This window comes from Aquila chrysaetos, chromosome 5 (genome assembly GCF_900496995.4).
Source record: "Aquila chrysaetos chrysaetos chromosome 5, bAquChr1.4, whole genome shotgun sequence".
NCBI lineage: Eukaryota > Metazoa > Chordata > Aves > Accipitriformes > Accipitridae > Aquila > Aquila chrysaetos.
This window is the reverse complement of record NC_044008.1, coordinates 8,430,619-8,441,596: the sequence shown is the minus strand read 5'-3', so window position 1 is coordinate 8,441,596 and position 10,978 is coordinate 8,430,619. Positions and strand designations below refer to the sequence as shown.

The 10,978-nt window shown below is 41.3% G+C and overlaps 1 protein-coding gene across 3 annotated transcripts; it reads right to left on the bottom strand.

The window, feature by feature from the left end:
* Window positions 1-1,369: 1,369 nt before the first annotated feature.
* MEIG1 (meiosis/spermiogenesis associated 1) lies at window positions 1,370-10,932 on the bottom strand. 3 transcript variants are annotated; one of them, XM_030016357.1, is made up of 6 exons: window positions 10,799-10,932; window positions 9,581-9,692; window positions 8,306-8,438; window positions 6,279-6,441; window positions 3,168-4,219; window positions 1,370-2,582 (listed from the first exon to the last, which is right to left on the bottom strand). In XM_030016357.1, the coding sequence occupies exons 3-5, from the start codon at window positions 8,407-8,409 to the stop codon at window positions 4,091-4,093; spliced, it is 396 nt and encodes a 131-aa protein (XP_029872217.1). In that variant the 5' UTR covers window positions 8,410-8,438; window positions 9,581-9,692; window positions 10,799-10,932; the 3' UTR covers window positions 1,370-2,582; window positions 3,168-4,090. The 3 variants fall into 3 exon arrangements, with proteins under 3 accessions (XP_029872217.1, XP_029872216.1, XP_029872218.1); XM_030016356.1 differs by lacking the exon at window positions 9,581-9,692; XM_030016358.1 differs by lacking the exons at window positions 8,306-8,438; window positions 9,581-9,692.
* Window positions 10,933-10,978: the final 46 nt, after the last annotated feature.

The following is a 10,978-nucleotide window of genomic DNA, read 5'->3' as shown; positions in this document are numbered from 1 at the left end:
GCTGGAGGAGTGGGACCGTGTGAGCCTCATGAGGTTCCACAAGGCCAAGTGCAAGGTCCTGCACGTGCCTCGGGGCAATCCCAAATCTGGATGCAGGCTGGGCGATGAGTGGATTGAGAGCAGCCCTGAGGAGAAGGACTTGGGGGTATTAGTGGATGAAAAACTGAGTATGAGCCAGTAATGTGTGCTCGCAGCCCAGAAAGCCAACTGTACCCTGGGCTGCATCAGAAGAAGCGTGACCAGCAGGTCGAGGGAGGTGATTCTGCCCCTCTGCTCCCCTCTGGTGAGACCCCCCTGCAGTACTGCGTCCAGCTCTGGGGTCCTCAGCAAGGAAAGACATGGACCTGTTGGAGCGGGTCCAGAGGAGGGGCACAAGAATGATCAGAGGGCTGGAGCACCTCTGCTATGAGGACAGGCTGAGAGAGTTGGGGTTGTTCAGCCTGGAGGAGAGAAGGCTCCAGGGAGACCTTACTGCAGCCTTCCAGTACCTAAAGTGGGCCTACAAGAAAGCTGGAGAGGGACTTTTTACAAGGGCATGTAGCGATAGGGCAAGGGGTAATGGCTTTAAACTGAAAGAGGGGAGATTTAGATTAGATGTAAAGAAGTTCTTCACTGTGAGGGTGGTGAGGCACTGGCACAGGTTGCCCAGAGAGGCTGTGGCTGCCCCATCCCTGGCAGTGTTCAAGGCCAGGTCGGACGGGGCTTTGAGCAACCTGGTCTGGTGGAAGGTGTCCCTGCCCATGGCAGGGGGGTTGGGACTAGATGGTCTTTAAGGTCCCTTCCAATGCAAACCATTCTATGATTCTAAGAATGAACTCAAGAAAACATCCTTATACTAGATTAATGTTATCTACTGATCACAGACAAACTTGAACTCAGGCAAGAACCCCTGTACCTGTTTCTTTTTAAAGAGAGGAACCCATTTAGCTTCATAGCTAAGGCCATCACACAGATACGGTCTTTAAAAAAAGAGAGTGGTTTTATGTAACCTTAAGTTTAGCATGAACTGGAGTGAAATATGGATACAAACTGGATGTCAAAGGACAATTATAGCTGAAAATCACTATCAATACAAAACCTGCTGTTTGGCTAATGAAGTGAGCAAACTTCCAAATACAGCATTAGGGCTGACAAAGACTATGTCTGTAAACTGGTCTCCGGCACTAATTACAAGGCTTATCTTTCCTTTTCATCCCATTAATCTTTTAAATATTACAGTGAGATTCAACCTTTTAGAACACTGACAACGCTGAAAAATGTAAGTAGTAAAATCTAGGTAATTCACTCTCTCAAAGTGAGAAGAATCTGCCAACTCATACAAAAGCAGCATTTCAGAAGTGGAACATGAATTCCCATGCTACCTGTTTGAAATGAAAAGAAATCTCCATGGGCGGTATGAAATGCACACTCATTGTTTTAAAACATAATAGAAGAGAGAAAGCATCCAGCAGTATTGCAAAAACAATGAGGTGTAGTCAGGTAAAATAAGGGACGCTCAGAATAATCTTTTACATTTCTTTCAATTTTTAAAAGTCTTTCTTTAAAAAAAAGTTACCTGCAGTTTTAATTCCTGTTCTTGAGTGCCCAACTATGTCTTTTTCTATAGACTGAGAAAATGGCTGTACCAAACATTCTCACTTATTCTGTGTGTGCTGATAGCAATAATTTCTGTCAATAAATTTGAGTTGGCTATACAACACATCTATGTTTGTGAATTTTTTTAAGGCTTTTTTCATGTCCACTGCAAGATTTCTTTTTTAGGAAACTATGAAGTTAACAAAGTGAGATCCACTATCTTAAAATGACAAAATAGATGGGTTATCCTGATAATTGTTCTGTTCCCACTGTTGGATTGCAAAGTATGCAAAAAGTTGTCTCTTAAAAAGTACATCCAGAGCAATCCAAATAAAAAAGAAATCATAATGAAAATCTGAAGTGAAATTTATTGTAGCAATGCTTTATTTCTGTCATTGCAGTAACTCTCTATTTATACACCATTAAGACCTTCCTGGAATAAAAAAGTTTCACAGTTTCTTCTGAGTACCTTTCAGTCATTTCTCTAACAGAGCTCATACAAATTCAAGCTAAAAATTTCCAAGCAGTCTAAATAAGGTGACTAGATCATCGTCACCTATTGTCAATGAGATCTTTTGAATATTGCACCCATACTACTTATTTTGACTTGGAGCTGTAAATCCTCTATTTCACATCTTGAGTTGGCCACCATCTTAGGTTCAAATGAAGGAAGAATATCTGTAAGACAGATGGCCAAATGTACACTCTTAATCCATGCCTAAAACTTAGTTTAGATATCCCTTGGTTTACAGTCTAGAGACAGGAGATATTAGTAATATTTTTTCTGTAACTACCATGAACACACCTACTGGTTTACATAACAATAATCTGTTCTACTGGTCAATTATCTAGAGTTTTGGCATCTTAAAATGTTTTATTCAAATTCCCTAATGAGTGAAGGTAAGCATGGTACCTCACGTTTCCCGAGTGCCTCAGAGTAGCAGTCATGTGGACAGCTTCTGCAGAGCTGATGTCACAGCAACGTGTTCAAAGCAAATGTTACACACCTACTGTCCTGGTTTCAGCTGGGATAGAGTTAACTGTCTTCCTAGTAGCTGGTACGGTGCTATGTTTTGAGTTCAGTATGTGAAGAATGTTGATAACACTGATGTTTTCAGCTGCTGCTAGTAGTGTTTAGACTAATGTCAAGGATTTTTCAGCTTCTCATGCCCAGCCAGCGAGAAAGCTGGAGGGGCACAAGAAGTTGGCACAGGACACAGCCAGGGCAGCTGACCCAAACTGGCCAACAGGGTATTCCATACCATGGGACGTCCCATCCAGTATAGGAACTGGGAAGGGGGGGGCGGGGGATCGCCGCTGGGGGACTAGCTGGGTGCCGGTCGGTGGGTGGTGAGCAGTTGCACTGCGCATCATTTGTACATTCCAATCCTTTCATTATTGCTGTTGTCATTTTATTAGTGTTATCATTATCATTATTCATTTCTTCTTTTCTGTTCTATTAAACTGTTCTTATCTCAACCCGTGGGTTTTGCTTCTTTTTCCCGATTTTCTCCCCCATCCCACTGGGTGGGGGGGGAGTGAGTGAGCGGCTGCGTGGTGCTTAGTTGCTGGCTGGGGTTAAACCACGACACCTACATTTAGAAGAAATTAATTGTGCCCAGAAGAGCCAGCTTTTCTCCATTCAGAACAAAGGGTGTCCAAATGACAAGATCAGGTGTAGATGCTGACAATGTGACATTTGAAGTTAGATGAGATGAATTCTGCCCAGAAATCCCGCGTATCATCCATGTAAGTTACCTAACGTTAAATATTACATAGTATGGATTTCATGTTCTCTCTGCAGTTTTGTAGTGACTTCACCGTATGTAAATCCACAATCTTTTTTTCCGCCCCTCCATAAAAAGGCATATGCTACCAAGTCAATTAATACTTCCTCCTCAAGTAGTTAATACTTGCACCTGACAAAAATACGTTGGGGATACCTTACCTATTGCTCAGAAAGACATTTTTGTTGTGACTGTTTCTATCACAATAACCATTTTTCAAATCTGCAGCTTAGCACTGGTCCTTGCTACTTGATCATTCAGTGTCCTTCACTAAATTATTTGCTTGTTATTCTTGCTATTCTCCAAGGGAACTTCAGTTAGCATTTTGGCCTTACTTTGGCCCTTTGTAGTCTCATAACCCTTAGCTACACCAAGAGACCATGGCTGACATTAGCCAGTATTTTGAGTAAAGATTGGTGCTTGTACTTATGATGGACTTTACACACAGTCAAACCAAATATATGATGCCCATTTACCAGCTTTTTATTTTTATGTCAAAACATTTGTAACTAGGAAAATAAGGGATAATAAGACTTTTGGTTATAGCAGGAAAAAAATGAAATTCCTATGTCTATAGTTCCAGGCTTCTCTACATTTCCAGTATTCCTCCTTCTATCCAAGAATGACATCGATACTTAAGGTAAGTCAGATTATACAATCTCATTTGCTTACAGATGCTAACAAACAGATTTATAAAAAAACACAAACAAATTAGAACAATAACAAAACTAATATACATAAACTTTCACTTTATGGACTTCTTCGTCTTCGCATTCTCTTTGCTTATCATAATAATAGAACGTATTGTCCCTTCTCTGAAGTTTCTTAACAAACCCAGTTTCTGGCCAACACTCTACCTACAAATAGAATAAAAATGACATACAATCACCTGAACATGCTCACATTAAATGACGTTTGTGCATTGTATTGCAAAGAATATAGGGTATACTTCCATGGGAAAACCTCATTTGCATCTAAACACTACTTCGCTATTAATTTACTTAACTTTTAAAAAAACATTAAGAACAAGATGTCAGAAACCAGTTTTCTGGTCTAGTATAAAGAATTATGTGATCAGAAAAGTCTAGAAATAAGGATCTAAGAATATTTGATAGACTAGAGTAATTTAAAAAGTGGACTTATCAAAGGTTTTAAAATACCTCATTTAGGAATAAAACATTGATGCTATTCAGTTATTCAGTAGTCTGAGAGGTTGAAAGGTTCCACTTCTGTAGGACTGACACACACTTAAAGGTTTCTTCAGGATCCTTCTGACCATGAAAAATGTGGTTTTCATTAGCAATTTCATAAAAGTGAAGTGAGCTATATCTATCATAGTCTCAAAGACAGCAGGATCAGTCCTGCAGGAAACCAACACCATCCTAGTGCTCCTCAGTGTTCCACAACATGAAGCTTTAAACTAAAGGCTTGAGCTCTTGTATGTTCAACAGCTTTATGACGCTAGTAGCTATCTGCAGCTTGAACACCTATGACTACTTCTGACCAAACCAAACCTTAAAAATCAGGTAGTAAGAATCTTATTTCTCTTCCAGGCAGGGTTGACAATGGGATGTCAAACTAGAGCATTCTCTAATTGGAGAGTCCCAGAAGTGGTAGTTTTATCACTTACCTTATTACTTTAGGCATATAGCTGAGTTATTTGCATTCTCTGTCTAAACATAACAGCCTTAATATTTATTCCACCTACATTGTAATTGTATCATTAATAATAACTGCATTAGGGAAATATAATATGGAGTAAACAAGACATTTCAAAATGTGTAAGTTGAAAGAGAATCACTGCTGGCTCCTGGCAAGTTTGAACAGAATGCACGCTGATTTTACATTGAGTAAGGTGTTCTTTAACTTTTATCAGGGTTTAACTGTCTATGGTTATGCCCTGCTATAAATCTAAAACAGACTGATCCTACCACACTAATTACGGGAATTCCTTTCTCACAGTTAAAAGGAATTTACACCACAGCCTTTACAGTGGTATCCAAGCCCACAACAAAATAATAAACTGCATCTTATTATGCACATCAACGTTTTGCTACGCTTTGAGATAACTGGACAAGGAGTGACTTTCCTAGGAACATTCTGCTCTTTCTTATGTGCACAGGAGGTTAAGATCTTTTAAAAGTGGATTTTTCATACTGTGTGTGCTGCTTTGGAAGATAAATTACAGAGCTCTGATAAAGATAATATGTTCTTTGCTGTATTAACCTCTTGGTTGCTATTTTGAATCTCAAGTAGCCACTGAATATCAGGACATTATTCATGAGCTCATCTGATGTGCTAGGGGGCATTGCCACCAACTGTAGTGAGCAGAGGACCACATCATTGATGTTCTCAGTTGATAAAAGCCTGTGTCACAACTCCCTTTACCACAGCTGGCATCAAATGTTTCTATTGTGGACAGTTTCAATAGAAGCCAAGTTTTGAGTGTGCACAAAGTCTGATTATGTTACCACACAATTCAACTGTAAAACTGAAGTCGGTAGCAATGACACAGGACTGACTCCCTGGATAACGAACAAGTTTCCTATCAGGTCTATTGGCAGAGTTATGGGGAAACTTCACAGAGAGCTCACTTTGAAATAATCCTTTCCTCAAAACTGAATTATGCTTTTAGACAGCAGCTACATCTATTCAAAGAAATCTATAATGCTTCTAAATGCATAAGAGAGGGGGAAAAAAACACAGGCTGCGTAGTGTTTCTGTTTCACTTCTGTGAAAGAAGTTATTCTGCACAGTTAATAATAGCTTAAGAATTCAAGTCAGACCTGGGAGAAAAAAAGTGTGTCAGAAACTAGCCTAAATGAAAGGAAATAAGTGGCACCTCTATTTTTATTTAATAGTTTAACATAAGACAGAAGTTTAAAGTAACAACCCTTTCAGCATTCTAAATCTTACCATGTCAACTTGGTTTACTTGTTTATATTCAAACTCGTCTCTGTATCCAGCTTGCTGAAATCTGTATAAGTTCTCTACATCATCTGACCATTTTTTGGCATGATGTATAGATTTTGGTTTGATGTCAGCTTTAGCCATGACTCCAGAAACTTCAGACTTTTTCCTGAAATGAGATTTTTAAAAATTAAATAGAGAAGATGGAAACAAGTGATTTTTTGTTAGGGACATATAGAAATGGGTAGAACAAAATTTAAAAATAAAGGAATTACAGACAGTACAATATTATCTTCCCCTCAAAGCCTGAGGTTGAAAAAGAAAAACGTTATAAGCCGTTGGAATCAAATTAAATGCACTACTTGATCTCAGACAAACCCAACTCATCTATACTGCTATATACACCACTACATCTCATCCTAACCTACCTAAAATTTATCTGTGCACATTGATGCATTAAAAAAAATTTAAAATACAGTAATTTTTTTAATTTCACATCTTTGCAGTTGCTATCCCTCTGGGGCAGGCAGTTTTTCAGGTTTTCCTGTCTTCTTACTGAAGGGATACCAAACTGGGAACCACAAAATGAAGAGCTGGGCTGTAACTGAAGAACAGCAAACACTCAGGATGGGAGAGGAGGGGAAAGGAGAAATGCACTGCCAGTCATATGGCCGCAGTGGAGCAGGTCTTAAGAAATAAATTGGATAAGGAGGCAAGGCACACAACCTACCAAAATTCATCCTATTCTACCCTTACCCAGTCAAAATCTGCACTAACTGCCGCTGTCTTCCTCCTCACACAAAACCCATTTGTTCAATCCACTGAGAAATAGTAAATAGGTTAATCAACTGCTACACTTGAACAGAGCAGAACTGGGACAAGAAGAAATTCCAACTGTAAAAAAAAAAAAGAATAAAATAAGCAATCAAAAAAAAAATTGCAAAGTCAGTGGAAACTCACCAGGGATGGATTTGAACTATATTTCCAAAAAATAAGAATCATTTGACTTCTACCTTATACCTGAATTTCACTGCATTTGCTTTCTTGAGTGTATCTTATTCTGCTACTAAAACAGAACTTCATGTTGCTTCAGCAAGCAAAACACCCAGAACACTATCCTGTCTAGCAGATATGATAAGAAATGCACCCTTTCCTAGTGTTGCAATGTCACCGAGTGTCAGCTTCATAATTAGGAAGGTATTTTCAAAGGAGAAAAAGCTTCTGGATTTAGTAGTGGGAGGATGAACACAGTCTCACTCCCTGCGGGTAGTATGCTGCCTCCAAATCCTGTGCACAGAGTACAATTTCCTTACTTAGCAAGTTCCTGTATCAACCTAGAGCTTGAAAAGTTGAATGCTGATATCTTATCAAATGCATAAATGCCCTTAGTCTGTTAGAAAGGCAGGAAAGGAGAAAAAAAAAATATTTCACCACAGCATACAAATCTTTGGGAAAATTTTATCAAGAATCATTGTTAACATAATGTGGAAATAGGAGTAGTCTGCATCTCTGTCATCTAACTGTATGAGAGCCATTAGCACACAAAGAAAGGGCCTTTCATCTCTTACTGCACACACTTCATTAAAGATCAGTAAAAATATGCACAAGGGCTCTTTTCTGGCAACACTAAACTATTTCTTGCATTCAGCACTCCAAACATTCTTCTCCAGGCTCTGCAGCATTTTGTAATTGAAGGCAACCATTTACTAAAAAAAAAGAAAAAGAAAAAATAATTTTCCCACCCACTTATGAGGTGTCACATACAAATTAACATGATAAGTGTATATCCCTATTCTAAATCTTTAGTGTAGTCTTTGTGATATCTATCTCAACATAATTTTTTTTTTTCTCCCTTGCTGTAAAGGGCTCTTTTGTAGCCATTACAGAATTTTTCATGCCCTCTATATGCTCATCAATGATTGATGAGAACTGTTGTCAATCTGGGACTTTAAACAGTCAATATTATTAGCAATAACATTAGATCTTAATTAATGCTAAACTATAACGACTTTAAGTGTCTTATGATAACTTACATGTTACTAGTGTTAAGTACTTCTTTATAGGATGTACTGAATTCATCTAATGAATGTGCTTCTTCAAGACATCTAGATATGTGTGGCACTTCCTGAGTCACCATTAATTCAGATGGCCTGTCCACAGGTGTTCCTGCTCAAAAATATATATATAAAGGTCATATATTTAAAGTGCCAGCTTGGTGACTTCAAATAATAAAAGCCACATCTTGATATTTTTAGGCTGTTGTTTAAGCCCTTTAAAAATTATACTCTTTGTCTATTGTAGTGCCTCTGACTTCCAGGCATAGAGCTGGTTTCATAGCACAAGAGCGAGAGATGAGACAGCCTGCAATTCAGGGAAGAGATAAAAGACAGCAGACAGATACAGGCAAATGAAAGAATGCAAGAGAATGGTATGAAAATATTCAGCATAATACTAACACTTTTCACTTAAAGGGAATTTTTGAACAGTGAAGTGGACTTTGCTAAGATGACAATGTTTACCTACTCTTAATTTCGGGGAAATAGTGAGATTTCATATACCCCTGTTTTGGCTTTGGGAAAAAATTTTTTTCAACGTCAATCATAGCACAATTTCTATGGAATCCTAACTAGCCTGGGCTTGCATATGGTAGTTTCCTTAACGCTTATACAAGCTGTAAGGGTCTGTGGGAGGAGAATGTCTGCTCCTTTAAGGCCATCTGGTCAAGGACCTTTTTCAATGCAACAAGGGATAATAAGAAAGGGAGGAAGCCATAAAACAAGAACATATGGGGACACAAACCCAACCAGTAAATTATGAGGGAGGCAGTGATGAGAACCAAACCTGGTCAGTCACACTAATTGATGGTGAGAATGTTTATTCCAGCAAGGTTATCTGATCAGGGACCTTGTCAATCGGGAAACTAAGGGAAAAAAAGGGGAAATCAGAAACAAAATATACAGAGACACAGACCTAACAAAACAAACATAGAGACCATGACAAGAAACAAACCTCACCACTCACAGTAATTGATGGGCTATCAAGGAACTACGGGCACCACTTCCAGGAATATCAACCTGGACTTTGCAACTGATAAGACTGTAAACCAGTGGGACCCCAGACTCAGAGGGCTGTGGGAATCAATAGAGCTGTACAAACCCATGAGGGATGTGCAGAGGAAGGGAGCGGGGAGGAACAAAGATGGGAATAGACAGAAAGGACTATAAAAGATGCCAGTCATGTGTAAAACAGGGCCAGTCAGTATGCTTGCCTGGCTGAGCCCTGCGCCTGATCATCACAGTCTGTCCTACCTTCTTATATCTTCTTATTAAATCTCGTCTTCACTCTCTCCTGCGTAATCTCGCTCTCTATCCTGTGCGTGTGTGTTTGCTGCAAGGACTAAGTGCCAGCTGCTGGTGAGACCTGTGTGTGAGGGTGAAAACTGGTGTCAGCTCCTGGAGTCAGACCCGGGGTACAGGCACCCCTGGCCTGATGTCAGCTGCTGGAGTGAGTGGGGGTCTTTAACTTCCAGCCACTGGAGCAGGAACAGTATGTGTCCTGAAAAATCAGCCACTGGGGCATGGCTGGCATGAGTGAGGGGCTCTATGCTGGTGGTTGGAGAAGGACTGTCAGGCACAGCCTGTGTGCCAGGTGCCAGCTGCTAGGGAGGCAGGATATCTGTATCTTCTCCAATCCAGGTGTATGTGGGGTGGGTATCCATATTCACTAGCAAACTTTAAGCTGGACTAGCTGGCAAGTAAGGCGACCTTGGGTACAGGCCAGGGTATCAAGTGGCCAGGGGGGGCTATGCTGGTACACCCAAGGGGACTTGTGAACATGAAGTGCGTGAGGGACGAGTGTGAGTGCATGTTTGCTAGTGAGCATCAAGCTGGATTAGCAGGCAAGTAGGGGATCCATGAAGCAGGCCAGGGGGCCTGGGATCTGTGCAGGGGTGCTGGGCAGACAGAGGGGCTGTGCTGGTGCTCAAGGCATCCACAAACACGTGCGTGCTTGTGAACCTGGAGAGTGGTCCGTGTGTGCCTGCACTGGTGAACTTTTACTGCTACCAGCCGAAGAGGAGGAAAGGTACTTGTCTGTGTTTATGTTTTATATATACAGTACTGTTGAAGGCCACGCTTCGTCTGTGGCAGTCAGTGTGAGCAGCCACGTCTGTAATACATGCTCAGTTTTGTTACTGGTTGAGCCTGCAAATGGGAAAGCACGAGCTGCATCCCTCAGCCCAGGCAGAGGCCTCAGGTCCCCGGGCAGGAGAGGTCCTGGGCCAGAGCAGCTGGAGGAGATGGCTGTGCTTCTTAGATCACTTAACACAGGACCTGTCTGGGGTCCTAGAAGAGTCAGTAAGAGATTTGCAATGACTTCCACAGACTTTACGGGATAGCTTCTTGTATTTGCCAAGGTGTTCAGGCAGATGTCTAGGCCCTGGTCCGAGTCACCGCTGTGACCGTAACCCCACCCTGCTCCCACCGCCACAGCCACAACCCGGCCACCCAGCCCTTACGACGGCCCACCTCGGTGCGAGGGCCGCAAAACGGGGACTCTTCCCAGGTCGGGCGGCGCGGATGCGGCGGCCGGAGGGCGATGGCGGCGTCCCTCACAGCGCTCCTCTCAGCGACAACGGTCGCCGCCGCCCACCGTTGCTAGGCAACCGCCCGCCATCGCCTCTTTAAGAAGCCGTTCCCGCCTCTCCC